Source organism: Calliphora vicina, chromosome 2 (assembly GCF_958450345.1).
Source record: "Calliphora vicina chromosome 2, idCalVici1.1, whole genome shotgun sequence".
In the NCBI taxonomy this organism is placed as follows: Eukaryota; Metazoa; Arthropoda; class Insecta; order Diptera; family Calliphoridae; genus Calliphora; species Calliphora vicina.
Window position 1 is genome coordinate 24,580,835 of NC_088781.1, and position 24,535 is coordinate 24,605,369.

The 24,535-nt window shown below is 30.6% G+C and overlaps 5 protein-coding genes across 5 annotated transcripts; 3 read left to right on the forward strand and 2 right to left on the reverse strand.

Annotated features, from left to right (window-relative positions):
* The first annotated feature begins 925 nt into the window (after nucleotides 1–925).
* Nucleotides 926–3,957, forward strand: LOC135952684 (minor histocompatibility antigen H13). The gene is made up of 3 exons (XM_065502705.1): nucleotides 926–1,299; nucleotides 2,296–3,146; nucleotides 3,213–3,957. The coding sequence occupies exons 1-3, from the start codon at nucleotides 1,090–1,092 to the stop codon at nucleotides 3,304–3,306; spliced, it is 1,155 nt and encodes a 384-aa protein (XP_065358777.1). The 5' UTR covers nucleotides 926–1,089; the 3' UTR covers nucleotides 3,307–3,957.
* A 1,192-nt stretch (nucleotides 3,958–5,149) lies between these two features.
* Secp43 (tRNA Selenocysteine associated protein) lies at nucleotides 5,150–6,460 on the reverse strand. The gene is made up of 2 exons (XM_065499562.1): nucleotides 6,320–6,460; nucleotides 5,150–6,264 (listed from the first exon to the last, which is right to left on the reverse strand). Exons 1-2 carry the CDS (start codon nucleotides 6,353–6,355, stop codon nucleotides 5,266–5,268), a joined length of 1,035 nt encoding a protein of 344 aa, XP_065355634.1. The 5' UTR covers nucleotides 6,356–6,460; the 3' UTR covers nucleotides 5,150–5,265.
* Nucleotides 6,461–6,912: 452 nt separating this feature from the next.
* On the forward strand, nucleotides 6,913–8,812 carry LOC135951839 (thioredoxin-related transmembrane protein 2 homolog). The gene has a single exon (XM_065501574.1). The coding sequence runs from the start codon at nucleotides 7,120–7,122 to the stop codon at nucleotides 7,948–7,950; it is 831 nt and encodes a 276-aa protein (XP_065357646.1). The 5' UTR covers nucleotides 6,913–7,119; the 3' UTR covers nucleotides 7,951–8,812.
* A 1,563-nt stretch (nucleotides 8,813–10,375) lies between these two features.
* Nucleotides 10,376–13,073, forward strand: RpS11 (ribosomal protein S11). Its single transcript, XM_065500922.1, has 4 exons — nucleotides 10,376–10,490; nucleotides 11,339–11,467; nucleotides 12,177–12,382; nucleotides 12,841–13,073. The coding sequence occupies exons 1-4, from the start codon at nucleotides 10,479–10,481 to the stop codon at nucleotides 12,962–12,964; spliced, it is 471 nt and encodes a 156-aa protein (XP_065356994.1). The 5' UTR covers nucleotides 10,376–10,478; the 3' UTR covers nucleotides 12,965–13,073.
* Nucleotides 13,074–16,771: 3,698 nt separating this feature from the next.
* Ir25a (ionotropic receptor 25a) lies at nucleotides 16,772–23,881 on the reverse strand. Its single transcript, XM_065501413.1, has 9 exons — nucleotides 23,773–23,881; nucleotides 19,935–20,084; nucleotides 19,405–19,878; nucleotides 19,108–19,345; nucleotides 18,925–19,039; nucleotides 18,588–18,833; nucleotides 17,933–18,525; nucleotides 17,353–17,868; nucleotides 16,772–17,293 (listed from the first exon to the last, which is right to left on the reverse strand). Exons 1-9 carry the CDS (start codon nucleotides 23,879–23,881, stop codon nucleotides 16,912–16,914), a joined length of 2,823 nt encoding a protein of 940 aa, XP_065357485.1. The 3' UTR covers nucleotides 16,772–16,911.
* Between the last annotated feature and the right edge of the window lie 654 nt (nucleotides 23,882–24,535).

The window sequence follows — 24,535 nt, forward strand, 5'->3', positions numbered from 1 at the left end:
TACGACATGTATTGCATATGTTTTGTGCCATGTATTGGGACATTTTCCATATGTAAACATATACATACCGTGTGATCCATATGAAACTTTGTGTACATAAAATACTCGTGACATTTTTGGCAAGATAACTGCAACAAATCTTATGTGAGTGCAAAACAAAAAATAGTAAAGAAAAATCATAACAAAATAAATTTCATAGCATTAAATATATTTATTGTGATTTAAAAATGTTTTAAATAAATATATTGTTAAAAACAACAAACATATAAACTAATAGAGGTTATGTCACATGCAATTACATATGTACGTTTGAACGTGGAAATTATGAATCGTATGTATAACGTGAATTTTGACATACACATGTAATTCCATATGTATCGAATACATGTCCCAATACACAAGCAATACATGTCGTCTGACCCCCTATTAGTAAATGCTACCGGGCGAAGCCGGGGCGGTCAACTAGTAATTAATATAAATTTCAATTACTCCTAAACTAAGAAAGAGCTATCAAGACAAGCTGTTGTCATGATTCGGATTTATGCCATCAATTTAAACAAATTTTAACAAATAATAGGTACAAAATTGTTTAAGAATAACAAATTTTTATTTTAAGGGTTCTATACAAAATCAAAATGGAAAAACAACCCATATATTTTGTGTTCAAATTGTTCATTTAAAAATAATTATGTAAAAAAATTAAAACTATAATGATTTTTTTTCATCACAAACTTATTCAATATGTTCCATGGTACATACTTAAAAATCCCCTTATACTGCAAATTCTCCCTTAATTCCCGAAAATACAACCCTACAACTGACACGTCAACCTTTATCAATAATGATGATAATGCCGTACTTTTGTTATCCACATAACAAGAAACAACAAAAAACGTCAATGATTTTTTTGTATTTCACCGTTTTCCTCCTTCGTCTTTTTGCAGTGACAGCAAACTGTATTTGAGTGCGTGTCATTATTTTTTCCTAACGATTTTCTCTGCTTTCCTCAAGAAAATCGTGGAAAATACACCAGTTTTGTGTAAAAATAATTAAATTTTAAATAAAACACAACATAATAGTGAATAAAACATGTCGGGTGAAGTGGTTGAACAAGTAGTGGAAGCTGTGAAAGAAGCAACCGAATCGGCTGTCGAAAATGCAACTGAAACCATAACAAATGCAAAAGTACCCTCAACTCCTGAAGGTATTGCTGTGGCCTATGGAAGTCTGGTCATTATGGCTATGTTACCAATTGTTTTTGGTTCCATACGCTCCGTCAAATTGCACAAAGCAAAAAAGGTGGGTTAATTTTATAATTCATGCTGACAAATGATGGATGGTTTTGGTGGTAGATAAATTGTAGTCGTATGGATTGACTGGTTGTGTATGGGTGTATTTTGTTGTTGGATATGAAGGGGGTGATTGCTATTGTAGCTAGTAGCAAGTACAAGCGCAATTGTTTAAACAAGTATAAATAGCGCTTTCGGAACTTTATTTTTGTTTAAACAACTCACGTTTAAAACCACATCAGCGTTTTGAGTATAATTAGATTGGAATTGATCAAGTAAATTTTGATTATGTATTGCAGCATTATACATGTTTTTTTATATTGCTAATTTCAAAGGTTGTTGTTGGTTTTGATAATGAAATATTAGAAATTCAATATTATTCTTGTATTGATGGGGGATTAGCAAGACATCATATATTAATTGTTTCACAGTTTAATCTAATTCTTTTATGAAATTGCTACTTTCTTTTATTATATATGAGTTTTGTAAAAACCACATTATAGGTATATGTATGTGGTTATGTATGGGTTTAAAAATGTATTTCTGTTTTACTGGTTAATTTGTATGTGTATCAATATAAGTTTGTCATTCCGTTTGTAATTCCCACAATTTATACATTTGACCCTATAGTCCATCTTAGGTTCCTATTTAAAACCGAGAAAATCACCCCACAAATGGCTAAGATATTAGGAAAATATCTCAACTACTTCGATTTTGTCACCACAATTTCTTCCCCAATTATTTTACCGAAGATATACTTTAAACCTGATTTTGAATGCAGTATAAAATACATTAAACACAAATTTTTTGAGTTTATCCATATTTTATAAATTATAAAAAATGACCTTAAGCTCAAATAGGTACATAGTTATAATTTTATAGTGTAATAAAAAGTTAAAAGTATTTATTAAATTTGTTAAAAGATAATTTGAATTTCTATAAAACATTTAATATGTATTTCTAAAGATTTCTTTATTGATAACTCACTTTTTATATTTCTTTATAGATAAGCGGCGAAAAAGCTGATACTATGACAACTAAAGATGCTATGTTCTTCCCCCTCATCGCATCCGCAGCTCTTTTCAGTCTCTATATTATCTTCAAAATTTCCTCCAAAGATCACATTAACCTGTTATTGACCGGTTATTTCTTTGTTTTGGGAGTCATTGCCTTGGCCCATCTATTAAGTCCTATCGCCAATTCATTAATGCCCGCCGCTGTTCCAAAAATACCATTCCATATACATTTCACTCGCGGAGAAGGTAAAAATAAGGAAGACATAATTAACTATAAATTCAGCACCCACGATATTGTGTGCTTAGTTATATCGGCCGCCATTGGTGTGTGGTATTTGTTGAAGAAACACTGGATTGCTAATAACATGTTTGGACTGGCTTTTGCCGTGAATGGTGTGGAAATGTTGCATTTGAATAATATTGTAACTGGTTGCATTTTGTTGAGTGGTCTCTTTTTCTATGATATTTTCTGGGTATTTGGAACAAATGTCATGGTTACGGTTGCCAAGAGTTTTGAAGCCCCCATTAAACTAGTTTTCCCACAAGATTTGCTTACCAACGGCTTAAATGCTTCCAATTTCGCCATGTTGGGTTTGGGAGATATTGTTATTCCTGGTATTTTCATCGCTTTGTTATTACGTTTTGATCACAGCACCAAACGCAAGAGCCGCATTTATTTCTATTCCACCTTAGTGGCTTATTTCATGGGTTTAATGGCTACCATTTTCGTTATGCATGTATTTAAACATGCCCAGCCAGCTTTGTTGTATTTGGTGCCAGCTTGTATGGGTACTCCTTTGTTGGTGGCTCTTGTCCGCGGTGAATTGAAAACATTATTTGCGTAAGTATTATAAATAAGTAAATGTTTATAAAATATGATAATATTGTATATATTTCAACATTCCAGCTATGAAGATCATCCCGAGGAAAAACCTGAAAAGAAGGAGGTCAAGGAAAGCAGCAGCAGCAGTAAAAAGAAGGAATCGAAAAAAGCCAAATGATTATCAGGTGTTGACAATCCTGGCACAACAACAACTTCTGATAATACAACCAGTAACACTACCCCACAACATTCTGCGACAGTTGTTAAACGTTATCCCAAACAATTTACAAATCGTCCAAATTCATACATTTAAATGCATGGATTCCTTTCTTCACCCCATAATTTTCCATAAATGTTGTATCTCTTTCTAACAAATTATTTTGTTTTTTTTTTACAATTTCCTTTTGTATTCGCTCAACTGTTTTGTTTTATCTCTTTTTATACTACTACTAATTTCTACTTTTTTATATATATTTTTAGAAATTATGATAAAAGTAGTTTAATGCTTAAAATTTCATAAACTTTAATCAAAATGAAAACACAAAATGATAAACTATTGATAAACAACTATTACAAATATGTAAATAATTAGAAATCTGCCTTTCTTCCACAAAAAAAAAAACTTTATTATTTATAAACCTATACGATGAACTGCTTTATTTTAGCAGTTTTATATTTTTATTTTTTTTTCCTTCTTTGCTATAATAAATAACAGTTTCTTTAATTAGACTAGACATGAAATTTTTAAACAAAAAAAGAAAAATGGTTATTTAACAAAAAATATATTGTAAAATCGGAATAAATAAATTAAAATTTATATGTAAAAGGAGTTTTAGTTGATTTTATTATGGTTGACGTGGAAATGATAATAATGTTTTGAGGTCGATTTGGGGAAGTCAATCTCCGTATGTTGGTTGAATCGTACAAGTGCATATGTTGCATATTAGATATACTTTCAAGAATATTGGTATTGAAAACCAACTACGACAGTCCATTAAATGACTTAGACATAAAGAAAAAAGTAAGAGGGATATATTCGACTGTGCCGAATCTTATATACATACCCTTCACCAAATTATACTGAAGATGAAGACTGAAAACCATTTATGTTGAAAAAATTTGTGAGTGAATTTCAACATACAGGCGTACATGGCTATATTGACAAACTTATAACATATCTACTATACTACCCAATATCGAGAACGTTTGAATATTAGCATTGAAAAACTACTGAACCAACTTCGAGAACGTTTTGATCATGTACTTTTTTGCTACAACAAGTTTTCAGACGTTCATTATTGACGCCACTTCCAAAATATTGATTTCATTTTATCTGGACAACTTTTGAAATTTTTGTTCAATTATTTTTAAAAATCTAAGATTTAATCCAAAAAAATACATACATTGAGAGATAAGTAAATTAGTAACACATTTTTATATTCTCCACCATGAGTGGTGGTAAGGAACATTCGGTTTGTAATTTCTAGATTTTTTTGTGACCCCATTCTGGATTGTTATAGATAGCGGTGTCGATTTATTCAAATGAACTTTCCGAAGACCCCAATATCCGCTATAGTCCCACGACTCCATTTTTGATTTATATCTGGATTACTGAGTCACTAACATAGACAATATGGATATCTAATGATACAAATTTCAAAGATCTTTCTAAAGACGTATATAACGCCATAGAAATTCGGACCGACAATGGGTTAAAATCGGAAAAAATATTTTTTAATCCAATTGTTTTACAAAAAAATTAGTTTTCACGAAATTTTTTTATTTCATGAATTTTTTTTTTTCACATATTTTTTCATGAATTTTTTTTTAAATAAATATTGTTATCACATATTTTTATTTTTACCAAAATGTGTTTTCAACAGAACGATTCGAAAGGAAATCGTCTCGAATTACAGTGTATTTAGAATACAAGTTCGAACATTTTCGTTTTCGGATTAGTTTAAAACATTGTTATAATATTTCTATGATATCTACATTTAAGAAAACCTGTACCATATATATTTATTTTCCGATCATTTTTTATTTGTAATAATTTGCAAAATAAATGAAATACATACATATGTATAAAAGAGAAGAAACGTAAAGATATCTTAATACAAATCTTAAAACTATTTTTTTAATAAGCTTCTAATTGTTCCAAAGGCAACCATTTGGAACTTTCTAAAGCATCATATAAATTACGATCGGAATCGAGAGCCTCCCGATTCAACTTTTCGACATCTAATGTATATTTATGTTCGACCAAAGCATATTCATCTTCTTCTGCGGCAGCACCACCATTCGAAGAAACAGCCGCAGCAGCAGTTTGCTGTTCATATTGTGCACTACGTTGAGCACTCCAGGCCTCAGCATGTTGAGCTAATGTTTGGGGATTTGAATGAGATTGGGCCATACTTTGTTGATAGTATGCGCTAGTGGGATCTGTGGCTGCAGTTCCGGTGGGATCGTAATAATTTTGCCAGGCATTATATCCCTGCCAATAAGTGCTGGTTGGATCATAATATTGTGTATAGTCTGCACTAGATGCAGCTGTAGTGGCGCCCACATTTGTTGAAGAACCATATCCGTAATTGCTAGTGGTACCCAAAGCAACTCCCAGTTCATTTTTCGGCTTTGGCACAGCATTGCAAATTTTAATGGGTTTCGAGCCCAAGCCTGTATAACCATTCATATCATACAAAGCAGACTTTTGTTCATCTTCAATGCCGAAACGTACAAACCCATAACCTTTGGAAAACCCGGAACCATCCAATATAACCTTGGCCGTTTTAATTGATGTGTATTTTGAGGAAAAGGCTTTATACAATTGATAATCGTCCACATCGGAACTAAGATCTCCCACCCAAACACTGAATTCTCGTTCATTACCCGGTAATTTATAAGAGTTACTGGCGCTGTTCAAACGGAATCTAACAATGGGATTTGTCCCTGGTATGGGTTTACCATTCAATTTGTGCATGGCATCCATAGCTCTGTCATCGGTGGCAAAGTTGACAAAACAATATCCAGCTGGTTCACCAGTATATTTGTTACGCATCAAACGTACTGTTGTGGGATCTTCGCCCATTTTACGGAATGCAGCTATGATAAAGTTTTCCGTCATGTACTGCTCCAGCTAAAAATGTTTTATAGATATTTAATTTGAATTTTTATAATTTATTAATACTTACACTTCCCATCCACAACTGGCAATGAACAGATGACATTTTTACAGAAATCTATTATAGTTTTATTATTTTAATTATAAATATTATTTTAATTTTTAAGAAATTGTAGAATTTTCCGCTCTCAAAAAAAATCTTCACGCTTCTTGAATGTTTTAATAAATGTAAACATTATCAGGGCTGCCAAGGTTACAAACTATTACTAAGTGTGGTAATGCGGTGTTAGGTGGCCATACTTTTCATTTAGTGTAGAAAAAAATGTATTGCAAATAATAAAAAAGGATAGAAAAGATGACTTAACATTATTTATTAATATAAAATAAATACACAATTAAAAGAAATCTAAAAAGAAATTTATTTTGAGCAAATAAATACTTTAATTTTAGACAATCTAGAAAAAATCACGAAAAGGCTTCATGATTTTAAAATAACCTTTATTAAAATTGTTGGTACGTAATCTAAACTAATATTTGCCTTTCCTGCTATTATTTTCACTTAAACACGGCATTATCATAACTAACATTTGACATTTGGCTTTTGACAACAACAACTGTTTCTCTTTTTTCACCACCACCATTTCTTCAGTTGATTTTCTTATTTTCATGGAGATTCATTGAATTTATTTATAAAGGCTGAGAAGAAAAGTTCTAACGAAAAACTAAACTATTTATAAAACGGAAACTGTTAATTAAAAAACGCACATTAGAAGCTGCCGTAAAGTGTAATAAAATAATTAACACAATTCTGAAGATATTTTAGAGGAGTTGCAGTGAAACGAAAATTCTAAAAGACACACTCGCAAAAAGATGACAATGAAAAAACAATTACGTCTGCTAGCTAAACCTTATTATTGGGTTAATATCATAATGGCCCTGTCCTATTTAATAGCCAAAAAGACTATACCCATTTGCTCGAGAATATTCAAGCATAGGGGTGAAGACGAAATGTGCGACCTGGACAGTCGAGAAACAGAGATTTTGTTCTTTTTGCTAATTGTGATAATGATAAGAAGCCGCAAAACGGGTAGCGTTACTATGATCAACTATTTATCCTCATCATTCTTGTACACAAAAGTAGCTAATGCGATTTTATGGGCATATAGTGATTTTCGTTATGGTTTGGGCTTTTTGCTGCTGTGTGTGTTGGTGGGTATGCTGCTGCCGGAGCCCACATATAAGGGCCCAGAACATATAACCTACTTTCGTACGGCACAATCTTTTGAAGACGAATTGGCCCGTGACAAACGCATTAATTGGTTGATTTGCTTTTATACGGTATGGAATCCTAGCTGTGTGAATTTTGCTCCCATATTTGCTGAATTATCGGCTGAATACAATTTGGATAATTTGAAATTTGGAAAAATTGATGTAGGCCGTTTTCCCGATATGGCTCAAAAGTATCGCATCTCGGATAGCAGTTTCTCACGTCAGCTACCAACTGTTATACTTTTTCAAAATGGTAAAGAGGGTGAACGTCGCCCCATGGCTGATGCTAAAGGCAAACTGCAGAAATTCTTCTTTTCGTCGGACAATGTTAGAGCCGCGTTTGGTCTTAACAATTTGTACAAGCAATGTGTAGAGAATCCAATACCTGTCAAGGCAGCCAAACAAACGGCTGCTATTAAAAAGGCCCAATAAATGAAGAAGGACACAGCATATACATCAATCACAGGAAAACACGTCATAAATTCAATATCGTCATTATGTGTGATTTGGTTTTTATTAGAGACACTTGAACAATGAATGATAAGAAAGGTTCTTAACTGATTTTTGGCAACAAGAACGATGGAGAGATACCGCCTATAACGCAATACATTTATTAGTTAGTATATGTATGTTAAATATTTAACTCAATTGTATAAAATATGTCTTCATTAATTATAGTTACTCTTATGATGCAACGTGTTTAAAAAAAATGCAATTAAGTTTTAATTTTCTGTGCTATTCGATTTTATTTTGTTGGTAGCTTTTCTACACCATTTCCATGGAAATATAGAGCAAACAAGTGAAATAGATATACAAAATATTAAATAAACTCAAAATGTAAATTTATACAAACTGGCTAATTCGAAATAAAAAAATCTATTTGAAAACAAATGTTAAACTTTTTTGGAAATGGTGCAGCAAACGCTACCTATTAAATTTTTTTTGTTACTATAATTTATAATTTATTTATAAAAACAATGCTTCGTTTTAATCACGTTTTAGAAATTTATCTTTATCATTATTTTGTTTTAGTTTTATTATTATTTGTTTTTTGCATTTATTGTAAAACTAAAAGTATTTACTTGATTAATAATTACATTTTATTTAATCGTAAGATTCATACAATTTTGCCATATTTTGTTGCTTCTTAATTTTTAGTTTATTTAATTTTTTTAGTCAATATAATAAGCAAAATTTAGCAGGCATTTTAGTTACACATTGTTAGATCAATATTTTTAGCTTTTTCAGTTTTAGCGAAAAATAAATAATAAAATTTTAATAAAAAATATGAAAATATATTGTTTTTAATTGCGAAGAAAATAAAGATTAAAGATAAAATGCAAACTGTTTCTTTAATCTAGTACTAAACTGTCGTAGGCGTAAGACGATTACGCTTACCACGATAAGGGTGATTAAGATTTGAGATCAATAAATAGTAAAAAGCCATAATGAATGCTGGATAAGATTATTATTGTTTTTCATAGCTTAACAGTTCATAGTATAATTTTAAATAATATTTATATATATGTATGTTACGCGTTAAGATAAACATGCGATTCTGCAAGTTCTAATAATTTTAATTTAAATTGAGGAAGTGTATAAGAAAATTTTCTCAATTCTCTCGGTAAGGCATTCCAAATTTTAGATAAACATTTCGCTCAGAATGTTTTCAAATCCGTAGTTATTATTCCGATCGATGTTTTTTTAGCTTCATCAGATTCGGTGTGATTTTGTAAATTCAAAAATAGAAATAAACTGTTATTTCTTATGGAATAAACTGTTATTTAAAACATAACCTCATGGCTATAGAAGATGCGTTATTGAGTTTAAGTTTTGAAAAAAGGTAAGATATACAAATTATACATATATCAAAGTGTAGGAAATTTTGTCTTCTTTACAAAAATTAATGAAATTTTTAATAATTAAAAAAATCAACGTTTTTTTACAAAAATAATAAAACAAGCACGAGTACTATATTCTGCTGTGCCGGTCTTACATACCATTCAAAAAAGTATACTTTAATATTAAAAACTATTTTAGCTGGAAAAAAATTTGGTGAAAATAAAATTTATTTTAAAAAAAATTCGGTAAAACAAATTTGTGAAAAAAAATGTGAAAATATACTTTAATATTAAAAACTATTTCCGCTGGAAAAAAAATTTGGTGAAAATAAAATATTTCTTAAAAAAATTCGTTAAAACAAATTTGTGAAAAATAAAAGTTGGCGAAAAATAATTTTCGTGAACAATAGGTGAAAAAATCGAGGTTTTAGCTTATATCTCAGAAATTTGTGGGTCGATTTTTTCGATTTTAAATAGCAACCTAAGTTGGATTATAGCGCATATATTGATGCCCTATCATGCATGCAAGTTATTTGGGGTCTTCGAAAAGTTGATTTAAACAGACAGACGAACATGTCTATATGGACTCCTATATCTGTAACCATCCAGAATATATATACATAATGGTGTCGCAAATGAAAAATTTGGTAATTACAAATGTAATGACGGGTGAAAGGTATAAGAATTTTTTTTACTCAATGTATTTTGTTGTAGTATTAGACATATGATTTGTTTTATTTGACAAAACGGAGTGTCACGTCTCTATGTTTATATTATTTCCTTAGTACATAGTATTTTTTTTCTATTAAAATAATTTTAATGCAAACCTTTTTGAAATTTGAAATTTATTACAAAATATCCAATTTTGTTTGTTGCTTTATTTTCTATAAAATGTTAATTAACATTTAAAGATAAAACAGTATCATAGATAAGGCAGTTCTTCTAACTAACAATCTTACTGACATCTAGTGTTCAGTAGCTATAAATTTCCCTTATAACCAACTGCAGCCAACTTCATACGCAAATGTCATGAAAATTTCCCTCTTTTAACAAAATTTCCCTTTTTACTCGCTGTTTCAACTTCCTTTTCGTGCTTGCGCTCTTTCCTTTTACATCAATATGGCTGATCAGGTAAGACGCGAAGAAAATTCTACGTTTTTTTCAATAAAAACCACAAAATTGTGCACTAAATGTGAAAATTCTTTAAAAATGTGAAAATTAAAAACAAAAGCTAACGATGGATGTAAGATTTATGTGAAAGTTTTATGGAAAAATGTGAAAAATCCAGGAAATAAAGTGACAGTTGTGTTTTCAGGGGCGAGTAACAACACCACGCGGAACAAAAAGAAAATTTATTAAAATAAAAAAAATGTGAAATGGAAATTATTAAACAAGTGTTTTATAAGAAAAATTGGTTTCTATTTTAAATAAAAGTAATATGAGCTAAAGTTGTTTTTAATAATTTAAAAAAATTAAATATTTTTTTAATTTAAATATAACCTTACTTTTTTTTTTGTTGTATTTTCTTATTTGCTGGTATCTGGTTAATTTCTTTCAATTATCATTTAAAGCAAACCGAACGTGCTTTCCGTAAACAATTTACTGTGCCTGTGATACGTCGCAAGCCCAATAATTACAAGAAAAAGCCACGTTTTCATCGCAGTATTGGTCTGGGTTTTAGAACTCCGGCCGAGGTAAGTTTCTGGAACAAAAACTAATTTGTGTTTTGTTTTTTATTTCTATGCACGCCTCTACACCCCCCTTTATCCACAAACAAACAATCAACCAACATTTCCCTATGAACGTTTACACAAATTCATACATTTCTTCAACCCAAATGTTTGCAAATTGTTGTGTATAATTTAACAAAAACCCCAACCAATCCCTACCACTTGAATGACGCATCTTAACCAACATGAACACCACCACCACCTCCCTATCAAATTTGCATTTGTTGTGTTATGTGTGTGTGCCTGCAGCAAAACGAGAGAGCCTTCCAAAAACAATTCGGCATTAACCTAAACAGAAAGGTTAAGCCCGGTACCACCAAGAAGAAGTTGCTTCGCCGTTACCGTGATATCGGTTTGGGTTTCAAGACTCCCCGTGATGTAAGTTTTCTTTATACATATTTTGCTGCATATTGTTTTCTTATTTCCCTTTGTTATTATTTACTAATTTGTATAGAACAGTGTCATGTTTAGTTAGTTCAATAATGAATGATAAATAAATTTATATTTTATGATAAAATAATTGTAATATTATTTTATAGTAAGCTACAAAAATATTTGTTTATAAAACATGTTTGAATTAAATCAGTTTTGATGATTTTTTATATATAATTTTGAAAGACTTATTGTATTGAGCCTTACTTCTAACATTGACATTGATAGGGCCATGTTATCATTATAATTTATAATCACTTACTAGTTTTCTAATTGATTTATGAAACATTCTATTTCAAAATCTAGTTTGACTTAAAACATAATTGAACTTAAGACATGATGTATTTATCATTACTGTTTTGAATGCATTGTATAAAAAACTGTTTTAAGACTTCGACAATGTTTAAAATTTAGTTTTTCTATAATTTATTTTTTTATTTACATTCTCTATATTTATTTTTTAAAGCAATGGCTCAATAGTTCTTCAAATTTATATAATTAAAATTTCTTACAATTTTTCATCCTCAAATTTATTTATTATTCATTCAAATGTAAACTTTTGCTTTAATGTATATAAATAATTTTTTAATTGTTTACTGTTTAAATTATTTACTAATTATTTATTTATTTATAATACTTTTGTTTAATTCCTTAGGCTATTGATGGCAGTTATGTTGACAAGAAGTGTCCCTTCACCGGTAACGTAAGAATTCGTGGCCGCATCTTAACCGGTGCCGTACGTAAAACTAAAATGCAACGTACCATTGTTCTCCGTCGTGATTACTTGCACTTTGTACGTAAATACAGCCGTTTCGAAAAACGTCACAGGAACATGAGTGCTCACTGCTCTCCTGCCTTCAGGTCAGTTTAAACTTCTTTTATAAAAAAAAACAAATTATAAAAAATTTAACTGAAATTAAATTGGAATTAACGGATTTTAAAGACAGCAAGAGTTATATTTTGAGTTGTAGCTTAAACTTGGTTTAGCAAACAGATTTGGTTAAGACAAAAATAAATATAATTCAAAATTTAAACTAAGTTTAATCCACCAATTACAATACAAAGCTACAACTAAAAAACAACCTCTCATTAACAAACCTAATTTTGATTTGTTGGCTCTTTAATAGAAATACTTTTTTCATTAAATGATGATAAAATCATGACGGTCTTCATAAACACAATTGCTGAAAAGACTTGATATTTTTACTTATGTAAATTTACTGACTATGAAAAATTAATTCCATTTAAAAAATTTCTTTTCTAACGTATTTAAACCATATTAACTAAATATATTTTTCATATTTTCCATTTAATTACAGAGATGTTGAAATCGGCGATATTGTTACCATTGGTGAATGCCGTCCCTTGTCCAAGACCGTTCGTTTCAACGTATTGAAGGTCTCCAAGGGTCATGGTATCAAGAAGAGTTTCAAGAAATACTAAATTTTACCATAGATAAATGATGCTTTTCTATTTAGTTTGATGTTCAAACTATGCTCTTTGATTTTTACAGACAAAATAAAAAAAATCGTTAAAAAATCAAAAAAAAAAATTCCCAATATTCTTTTTATTTATTATTTTTTTAGATTTTTAGGTTGTTTCCAGGGGAAATTGTGCTGTTAAGATTTAAAAGGTAATTATTTAAGTTTAATTTTTTTTTATATTTCGAAATTTTTTATTATGATGATAAAATCATGACGGTCTTCATAAACACAATTGCTGAAAAGACTTGATATTTTTACTTATGTAAATTTACTGACAATACTAAACGTATCAATTGTTTCTGGTATAAATTTGAATAGACTTTGTAAAACGCCCACTCATTCTTGATCGAAATGACTTATTCGATGTATAAATTTACAAGAAATATTTTTAAATTATAAATATTCACAAATTTGTTGAATTACAATATGACGAATATTTTTTTTTTTTAAAAATTTTAATTTAACGATTTTTAAATCCAATTGGGTTTATCCAATTTTAACCAGAACTATTGATACAATTTACAAAAAAAACTTAGCCTCTTAAAAACTCTGTATTTAATTTAATACTAATTATTTTTATTTCTGTTTACCATTTTCAGCACTTTTCATTTTTCAATTTGGGGCCTTTACTATTTTTCTAATTTAAAAGGTAATTATAACAACATTTTATGTTTATCTTATATCATATTTAATTATTACTTAAACTGATGATAAAATCATGACGGTCTTCATAAACACAATTGCTGAAAAGACTTGACATTTTAATATAAATCCACTGAAAACTCTTAATCAAAAATTTGTTTTCGTGATTTTATTGATCTTTTCCAATTACTAATGTTATCTTTTATTCTTATTTTACTTGCAGGTTTTTTTTTTTATTGTGTGCTAGAACTACAAAAAACAACATCTTTAATAGGTCTGTTGATGACCAGAGTTCACATTTCAAATTAATTGCATTTAAGGGTTAAATTTTAAAAATATTCAAAAGTTAAATAAAAATATTTTTTATTAAAATTTTCTAATTTTCATTATTTATATTGGGGAATACTTAAAATGTAATGCAGTTATTAGTTATTCTTCTTTGATAAGGGTTATAAAAGACCAAGGATTTTAAAATAATACATTTTAAATTACAACCTGATATTTTTACACTCAAAGAAATAAAATTCAGTATGTAATATGAAAACATGCATTTTTAGAGTTTGATCGAATATTCGTTTTCGGATTAGACCAAAAATAGCGTCGATTGTCTTGGAAAATTTGGCCGAATAACTACCCTGAATCTTTAATAAAAATATCATGACTCAAACTAAAAAAATACGTTATTAATTGAGTCAGACCTACAGAAGCTTTGGTGAGCAATCGGTAATTGTTGGCATAAAGTTGAACTATTTCAAAGCAATAATGTTCAATAACTAAGTGAGAATAAATCACAGATATGTACTCTTCAAAAATACATATAAGTTAATAAAAATAAAAACCGCGTTCAAAATATACGCCATCTTTGTTGCATGGCTCCAATTTACATTGTGGACTCAATTTAAAATTACATAATCTTTGTTTTCCTTTATAAAATTTTTCTGCTTTATTTTATCCGAGTACTGGCATTATGCCGATTTTTGACCTAATCCGAATATTTAATATTCTGAGCTTGGTTCTCTGGATATTTTCGAGTTTCTTCATACTGAATGCGTTTGAAGGAATGCCACTCCCGCTCAGGTGAGCCTGTTGCTTGCGTCTGTTTCTGTGCCGCCATTAGTTACTATAGTGCCTAGATAGCAGAAGCTATCTACATATTCAACTGGTTGTAGTATGATATTCTCTGTGCTAACATTGTTAATTCTCATGGCTTTGGTTTTCTTGATATTTATCTCAAGTCCAACTTTCCAGATCTTGTAGTTTCATTTGCATGTTAGTGATTTTCCAAAATCTGTCTGAAAATTTTCGTATATTTGTATCTTGCTTGAATAGGATGAACACCAAACCTTATTATCAGGCCTGTCACAGAATTCCATTCCGATCGAAAGGGGAATTAATTCCGCATTTTGCTTCTTCAGAAAAAGTAAAACGAAAATTTCTTTCGGAATGAAACCACTTTCAGTTTTCAAAGTGGAATTGATATTTCTTTGTAATTATTTATTTATCTAAAATTTTTAATCAGTTGTACCAAAAATTTCACTTTTGTTTTAAAATTAAAAACGTCAAATTAAAATCAGAAATATAGAATTATTAAATATTTTTTGAATTATAAGTTTCACGGAATCTGAAGAACCTAAAACGAAATCGATAGGAATAAAAACTACGGAATTGAAACCATTCGGAACAAAATATGTGACAGGCCTGTATAAATATGAATACTACTTTCGCGTAATAACTTTAAACAGACCTCTTGACAATGACATTTTAACAACTGACCGCTCAGTAATAAACCACTTGCCGCCCTAACTCTCCGCTCACCGCAGTGCATGGCCACCGCCTAATGCTGCATGTGTTTTTGTTTTTCATCAAACATTTAATAAAAACAGTTTTTAAACTTTATCTTAAAGTGGATGAAGGATTTGCTTTTACTTGTCACCAAAAAATTATGTTTTACCAAAATTTAAAAAAAAAATAGTTTTCAATATTTATCTTAAAGTATACTTTTGTGAAGGGTGTATAAGATTCGACACAACCGAATATATGTATGTAGCTCTCTTGGAAAAAAAAATTTTCGAATTGTTTTTTTTTTTATATTTAGCGAAAAAAAATTCGGGTTAAAAAATATTTTTTCCGATTTTGACCCATTGTAGGTCCAACTTACTATGGTCTTATATACGTCGTTGCAAAGGTTTTTTAAATGTCTATCATTAGATATCCATATTAGTTGTGTTCGCGTACTTGATAATTTGTACAAATTATCACTGGATGTTACGGGATTGCGTTCGTTTACTTTTAAAAACTTGTAACGAGAGAGCAAGAGAGTGTTAAAAGTGACAGTTCGAAGATAGAGAACATGATATTTTTTACTGGACATTTTTTGTCCAGTAAAAAATATCAACATAAAAAAAAGTTTAAAACATATGGTTGCAAATGCAAACAAAACTAAAAAGTTGAAAATTAATACAATTTACAAGTTTAGCAAAGAAAAGAAGTAAAATAGTACAAAACAAACGTTTTAAATTGATTTATAATAAAATACAACTCATTTTTACAAATTGTTGTTCGCGTACTTTTTTTTGTTACTTTTCAGATTGAGAGTAATTTATTTTTACTCTCTAAAATAAAGATACGGGATATTTTTTACTGGAAAGTACGCGAACACACCTATTGTCTATATTAATGACTGGTTTATTTCTTATATCTCAGCCATTTGTGGATCGATTTTCTCGATTTTAAATAGGAAGAATTCCGGAGATATTGATGTATGAATCGTGTATGTAAGTTATTTGGGGGCTTCGGACATGGCTTAATCGATCGATCTATAAGGATCCAGACTTTATAGGGTCGGAAAATTATATTGTGGAAATTACAAACGGAATGACAAACTTAGAGTGAAGGGTATAAAAACAAGATCAATCATTCTTGCCTCATTCATCAAAATGTCTTATATATAAATTTAAAAAAATCGAAAATCGTCAAAAAGTATTTAACGGATCGCATCATCTAAATGAAGGTAGTGTTGAGAAAACATACGTTGTTTTTAGATACATTGATTGATCTGATCCTTTAGTATGACATAAAATAAAAAAAATCATATGATAGGGTAGCGATTATGGTTTTATTTTAATAAGATTTAAGTTAATTTGTGCATTTTATTATATAAACACCAAAATAATTGCATTTATTTATACACATGTATGCCTGTAAATTGTATGTGCGTAAAAACAGTTATATATTCAATATTTAAATTTAATGCAACACTGTATCTTAAAATCTTGGTTTAAAGTTTTGAGGATATTGATTGAAACGTGGACGTAAAGCAGCATTGGCTTTGTCGTATTCTTTGCCAGATTGTCCCAAAATAACACCTTCAGCCAATTTCACATCTTTGCCAGGTGGTGTATTGGCTTCGGCCACATCAATAATGCGTGGATTTTTGCGATACTTGTACCACCAGTACTCAAATACCAAAGTAATACAGGCCATGCCAATGCCCACAAAGATGACTATGAATACGCCACCAATATTTTCAATGGAGATACCATCCGATTGATCCTCGGGTTTGTCACATTTGGCTTGGGCTTCATCATTCTTCCACCACTTTTCTTTGAGTTTTTCCAATTGGCGTTTGTTGAGGAGGGTTAAAATACTAAAAACAAAAAAAATTGTTAAAGATTTTATTTAGTAAAAGTGCAGTATAAAACTTACGCATTATTAAACTGATCCTTGAGATGTGATCCTTGTTGCACAGCAATAGCATAAGGTTTGCGTGAAAACTCCTCACCCACCACCTGAAGATCACAATTTGTCATTACTAAATAACGTATATCGGTAGCATCGCCCAAAAAAGCAAAACCCGTAGCGGTAGTGGAGTTACGAACTCTGGCTACAGCCTCATCCAGTGTCGAGGGCAATTGAGCCTCTTGCATAGCTTGCCACATTTTTGTGTATTTATCACTTACAGGATAATCCCATACAGCCAGTTTGGATCTCTCCAAAGGAGTCAAAGAATCATTTAAAGACAGATCTTTCCAAATCTCATAAAACATTTGCTCTATATTGGCCATGCGTTCAAAATAAGTCATGGCCGAAGATCCATTAAGGGGAGCGTACAAAATCTTGTATTGTTTAGCCAAGTCGTCTAAAGATTCAACAGGGGTGTCCAAACGCGATACCGTCAAAAAGGCAGCCAAATTGGCGGTATATGAAGCAATAATAATGAAACTGGAAGGAGAATGTAGACAATTTGTTTAAGGTATGTTTTGAATTATTAAATTTAATTAGTTACCCAAATAACCACCAAGTAGCCGCTACCAGGCGACCCGAAAGATTTTTGGGCGCCTCACCACCTCCCTGCGGGGTCAATGAAGTCATACAAAACCATAAACATTCCTTCAAATTAAACTCTCTCTTCTCATCATCATCTTTGTATTTCTCACGATTATTTTGATAACTGTACGGACTCCAGCGATCAAATACCCACATTAGAAAACTGGTAAAGAAATATGCGGCCAATATACACAACCATACATTGGTTTCCAATACGGTTAAGAATTTAAACAGTGAACTTGGAGTACTAGGTCTTTGCATCATTATTGTTATGCCGACCAAATCGTAGTAGGGCACCGTGAAATCTATAACAATTTCACGTTCTGCCATTACAGACATCGAACCCAAACCTATGTCGGCATGTTTATCGATTAATTTCTTGACAATGCCATTCCACTCTCCTTTCTCGTCCATGTTGCCGAATTTACCATCTTCAACTTCTTGAATTGTATAATCGAAATGCACAATTTCGGCAATTTCATTGATCAAATCTATACAGTAACCTTTGTAGCCCTTGGGAGCTGTTTCGTCTCTCATTATGAAGGGAGCTTGCTACAGAGTAAGAAGACAAAAAGTGTTAAAGGCTTAATTTGCTAATTGGCTTAATAACTTACCACCACCGTAAAAATTCTATAAACCGTATCGGCTGTAAGATTTTTCATAGCCTCTTCATCTTTAATGGTCAAATACGAATCTAAGCCCGCAGTCCAGGTACCAATTGATTTGCTATTAACCGAATTACCACCACGTATTTGTATAACATTTATATCCATTTCGAATTTAGAATAACTGTAGCCATTGAAAGTTTGACCCGGTTGAGTGACTAACTCAAATTCTCCATAAGATGTGGGTTCGGTGACCTACAAATATTAAAAATATATTAATTTCTCGACATGAAAAGCCTTAAAAAACTTGTGGTATTCCATAAGCTACCAGTATTTAGCTATGTACCTGTATAAAATATTGTTTTAAATCAATATTTCTTTCGGGCGTATTTCCACCCTGAAAATCATCACAGCCTAAATATTCCATATTTGCAGTCCATGCTCCCGATTGTAACATTTCTCTGCAAAATTTAAAAACAAACATTACACATTGGAAAAAAGTTAGTGTTTCTCTAAAAAGAAAACCTACTTAATTGCCAAAAAGGTTCTCAAGGCCAAATCAAAATAGAAAACCGACATAATTTGTGGTTCCTCATTCAAATTGTAGGTGGTACGCAGCAGGCCCAAACGTTCACGATTTTGGGGATAGACTACCGGTTTTAAGAACATAATTGTAGCATTATCACGTTTACTAGTAACTTCACCTTCATTTTGGGTAATAGCATGCCAGGCGAAATTCCGCTCAAAAAAGGCCGGTTTAACCGATTCTGTAAATAATGGGTAAATTAACTTACAGTTTTCTTTTATATATGAATAAATATCTCACCCAAAACCTGACCAATTGTTTTCAAACTGCCCAATATAAAGAAATTATTTATATCCAAATTTCTCAATCTCTCAATCTGATCGGCTCGGGCCCGTTCTCCCTCAGCTACGGCTGTAATAACATGGCGGGTTTGTATGTTTTGCAACAATGACTTGTACTTATGATCCATCACAAAGGTATCGTCATACAAAATGGCCGCATTGGTGATATTCATTTTACGCACTATACTTCTTACCACTTCCGGTATAATATCTGCCGGTGGCATAACTTGTAATAAATATTTTTGTTTATTCTCTTCCATGTCACGCCATTGCCTTAGATCACCCTCTTGGCCATAGGAGGCACTAACAGTGGGCAGACCCAGGGCTTGGGTAAATGATTTGACCGTTTCAGAAGCTACTCCTGATTTTGTAGTATCGAATACAATATGTGGCGGTTGTTTATTTTCAATACTTTGGGCATATTTGGTGCAAACTGTAAGAGGAAACGATGTTATTGTGAATTGAAATGAATAAGTTATTGGTACTTACTCGACTCCAAAAGTGCTTTAGCATCCGTTTTATTTGCTTCGATTTTATCGATTTGCAGCGACAATCCATAGTTGGAGTTTTTCTTCAAATAAGTTTGTACCGTTTCAATTGCTTTGGTGGCTGGGTCGTTGTCTAGTTCGTTTATAAATACTGAAAGGAAAAATGGAAATATTGCAGTTATTCATAAATAGTGTAGGGGGCATAATTTCCCGGAATTTTCCATTTCCGGAAATATTAAAAGAATTTCGCCATTAAAATAATCGGTCACGTTTAATCTGGAAAACATTCGTAATTCGTTTCGATATAACATTTTTAAAACCGGAATTGGAATTATTTTCTCTAAATATGAATATGCTTAAATGTTCTAGTGTTAAGTATCTTAATTATTCCTTTAAGAACTTGAAATTTCAATTTGTGTTAAGGCTCAAACTCAACTCAAATTTGAGTTCTCTACTCCCGAAACAATTGAAAAAATCTCGATATGGTGTTGGCCGATCGGAAATTGAAAGTGCGAGAGATTGTGGAAGCCATAGGCTCAGTGGTTTCAATTCAGAATTATCACTTGGGTATGAGAAAACTTTCCGCAAGATGGCTGCTGATTTTTTTCAGATTCGGATGAACAGAAGGGTACACACACGTACAGTTTCCATGGAAAATATACATGAATTAGGCTACGAAATGCTCCCTCTTCCGCCATATTCTCCGGATTTAGAGATTTGACTCCAACAATGAAATCATCCCATAAAGAATACCTATTTTGATGACCTCGACAAATCATATTTTTTGGAAGGGATAAAACAATTGGTGAAATGATGGATTCGGGAAAACGTATGAATATTTTTAAAAATATGAATCTAATTTTAATTTTTTTTACCGGAAATTGGAAAAATACTACATTGTGGAAGCTTGACATTGTGATACCCCAGATATCATCGGTATCCAAATCTTCAATAATTCTGTCAGACATGCTTTCGAGAATTTTGCTATTTAAAATCAGCAAAATCGGTCCACAAATGGCTGATATATGAGGAAAAACCCAAGACAACCTAGATTTTTGACCTATTTTTACCTATATCTGGATTACTAAGACATTAATATAGACAATATGGATATCTAATGATAGATATTTCAAAGACATTTGCAACGACGTATATAAGACCATAGTAAGTTGGACCTACAATGGGTCAAAATCTGAAGAAAAAAAATTTAACCCGAATTTTTTTTTTCACAAAAAAAAACTTTAAAACTTAAAAAAAAAATTTTAAAATTAAAAAAAAAAAAATAAAAAATTTAAAATAACAATCGAAAAATTTTTTTTTCCAAAAAATTAAAAAAACAACTGGAAAAAAACTTAAATTTTGTTTACCTAAAAATATTTAAAATTTTGAAGTATAATTTGGTGAAGGGTATATAAGATTCGGCACAGCCGAATATAGCACTCTTAGTTGTTTTTAATAATAAAGGAAAAATATTAACTTTATTATATTTTTCCTTTATTAAAAATGAATTATTAAAATATTAGGCGAATACCAAATTATTTATAAAAACCAGTAATTTAAAATATATTATATCAAAATATTTATAAAAATACATTTGAATTGGACAATAAATTGTTTGCAGTAAATTGTGGGCTGTAATCAATAGTCATGGTGTTTAAACTCAATTTAAAAAGTAAATAATAATTACTTTAATATATTTAAAAATATGGGGAAATGCAATGTTTAAGTAAACAAATATTTACACAGAGTACTTTTTTTTATTAGTAAACTCATAGAATGGTGTTAGTAGTATCTACTAAATACATTTTACAATAATAAAACTTATTAACTGATAGTCCTATATGTCGAAAGAAAAGTTAGTCCAAATAATTTGTATGAAACACATAGTTTTAAATTGCCGCTAGTAATTCTCCGTATTATACAAACATCGTAATTAATGAGGAGCCGCAGAAAAAAAGGTATTGATTTTTTTGGTATTTTTACAATAAATGGAAAATCTTCTAGAAAAAATCAATTTCCCAAAATTTTTTAATTTTCAAAAAAGTACCTTTTGTTCTGCGGCTCCTCCTATGTAACCGAATAATAAACACTGAATACTAAAATATTGACCCCCGAAAGGGATATATAAATCGTGTTTTCTTCTACATAAGGTTTGTGGATCCGTAAGTTAAACCTGGACACGACAGAACTATCTCAGCCGACGAAAAAACCACGTTACAATACAGTATGTGAAAAAACTCTTATTGGTAATACAATTTGACAATGAAAACAGAAATGAAATATTGTTCTATTTTCGGATGAATTCAAATACAATTTAAGAGGCAGCTATTGGAGAACATTTGTAAGACGGTCGAAGGGAAAGGGACTAGACCCCAAGTACACAAATAAGACAGTCAGTTGGCGGTGTCAATAGTATTCTGAAAGGTATGGGTCCAATTCATAACTTAAAAGATACTATGACTGGAATTTGATACAGATCCATTTTAAACGATGTTACGTAGCCATACGCCGAAGAAAATAAGCCCCTAGTTTATAGATTCCAGCATGACAAAGAGTTGTAACCGAATCGTTACAATGCAACGAGTTACGAGTTCTGATCTAAATTCCTTAAAAAATCGGGAAATTGTAGATCGCAAAATACAGACTCAAAATTTCACCACGAAGGAAGCTTGATTGGTTTAATGCATCGTCGCTGTGAAGTGATATCCAACACAAGAAGTAACACTCAGGCAATTAATATGCCTATATATATTGTGTTAATTTCTTTGGGAAGGGAATAGATTGTAGAAGGAAAGGTGGTGAAAGGAGGAGAAAAGCTTTTTTATTGACAACTCTGCAATTGCGCGTTATGATTGTTAATGGTGCATGTTGAAGCGCCTCTGGTGGTGAGATGTCGCATTAGTCAAGCCAACAACCTTTATTTATTTATTTTGATTCGGTGGCGTTTTAATGTTATACCACCGAAGGAGGGCGCTGTGATAAATAGTAGTTATTAGGAAACTAATAATTATTATAAACTGATGTTGATTGGCAGCGGCTGGGAATCGAACCCAGGCCTCAAATACCATATCATGCTTAATGATCAAACGCGCTAACCAATTAAGCCACAGCACCCTCTAATGGGGGCTATGTGATATCATGGACCGATATTTGTCATTTCAATACCAAACTAAACTTATCAACAGAGGATATTTGTAGAATATTTCAGCCAGCTATCGTGGCCCTATCATGTTTTCAACAGACATCTTATGAGGACCCAGAATATATATACTTTTTGGTTCTACGACCAATATTTCGATATGTAACAAACGGACAACCTTTTGTTTTTGGATATTAGAAAGTTATCTAATGAAATATATTTCAAAAAATTTAATTTCTTTCATGATGAAATTAATAATGATAGTGAATTGTAAATAGAGACTTTAGCCTTGATTTCTTTAATTTAATAAATTGATGATCTGAATTGAATACCCAATTAATTATTTAGATTTCCAAAATGATAAACATTAATGGTAAATTAAATAAAACTTAAATAAAACTTCACTAGAAAAACCTTGATTTAATAACCCCAACCACTAACAAGATTAATCGATAATTAAAATAGGTTTCCCTAATTAATTATTCAGATTATTAAGGTTACATTCTATATATTTTGTAAACATTTATAAACAATATATGTATAGTATAGATATAAGATAAATAAACTAAAAAACTTTTTTCTAATGGTCAACATTGGGTTCACCCATTCTCTAATTTTGTTCTCTTTGAAAATTGCTAGGAGTTAGATTATATTAAAAAGAAAATTAGAGTTAGTTACATATATACTATAGCTTACTTACACACATTAATATTTTGACTGGTTTGTCCCCGTACGACTTTATCTTTTACCGAAATTTCCAAAATTATAAAAAATATAATTTTGAAAATATTAAAATAAGAGAAAACCATGGTTTTTTTCAAATGACCTTCAACATGGAGAAATTATAAAAAAACACACAAATTAATCTATATGATATGTTTGAGTATTAGATTTTTTTTATTCCGTTTCAGACGATTTTATTGCAGCGAGTTCTAAAATATAACTGAAGTTATAAAATGTATTTGGAAATAGAATAATAGAATTGTAACGGAAATTGTTGTAATAATTTAATGGTACGTTAAAAAGTACTGTCTGTTAGACTGAGTGACCACAAAACTTATTGAAAGGATAATTGTGTTTACACATGAGCATTTATAATATGATTCCTTTCTTCTGTGGTTGTTGTTGCTAACTATAATTTGTGTCCGGTAAAAATATACAATTGCATGTGGCACATATGTACATACGAGTACAATTTGTATTGGGGTAGTGGCAAATATTCGGAGAAAAATAATTTAGAATTATTTCGAAAAAAACAAAAACTGATCAATTCTGCTTAAAACTTGCGATTTTCAGGCAATTCACAGTATTAGAAAAGTCATTAATATCCGATTGAATTAAAATATTTGTTGCATTAGATAATTTCCAAAACTTATTCGAGTAAAACTGGAAAGAAAAATGTCTTTTCATGTAAACTCATTTAAAATCTTCAATTTAGATACGATACGGTTTCTCCCTACAAT

Bases quoted from the DNA above. Each gene is read 5' to 3' on its own strand.
- Secp43 (XM_065499562.1), bottom strand. From the start codon at position 6,355: ATGTCATCTGTTCATTGCCAGTTGTGGATGGGAAGT. The intron at 6,265-6,319 runs GTAAGTATTAAT...AAACATTTTTAG, and splicing joins GCCAGTTGTGGATGGGAAGT to CTGGAGCAGTACATGACGGA.
- Ir25a (XM_065501413.1), bottom strand. From the start codon at position 23,881: ATGGTTTTCTCTTATTTTAATATTTTCAAAATTATATTTTTTATAATT. The intron at 19,879-19,934 runs GTAAGTACCAAT...TTCCTCTTACAG, and splicing joins TAAAGCACTTTTGGAGTCGA to TTTGCACCAAATATGCCCAA. The intron at 18,834-18,924 runs GTACATAGCTAA...TAATATTTGTAG, and splicing joins TAAAACAATATTTTATACAG to GTCACCGAACCCACATCTTA.
- LOC135952684 (XM_065502705.1), top strand. From the start codon at position 1,090: ATGTCGGGTGAAGTGGTTGAACAAGTAGTGGAAGCTGTGAAAGAAGCA. The intron at 1,300-2,295 runs GTGGGTTAATTT...ATTTCTTTATAG, and splicing joins AATTGCACAAAGCAAAAAAG to ATAAGCGGCGAAAAAGCTGA. The intron at 3,147-3,212 runs GTAAGTATTATA...TCAACATTCCAG, and splicing joins GAATTGAAAACATTATTTGC to CTATGAAGATCATCCCGAGG.
- RpS11 (XM_065500922.1), top strand. The intron at 11,468-12,176 runs GTAAGTTTTCTT...TTAATTCCTTAG, and splicing joins GTTTCAAGACTCCCCGTGAT to GCTATTGATGGCAGTTATGT. The intron at 12,383-12,840 runs GTCAGTTTAAAC...ATTTAATTACAG, and splicing joins CACTGCTCTCCTGCCTTCAG to AGATGTTGAAATCGGCGATA.
- LOC135951839 (XM_065501574.1), top strand. From the start codon at position 7,120: ATGACAATGAAAAAACAATTACGTCTGCTAGCTAAACCTTATTATTGG.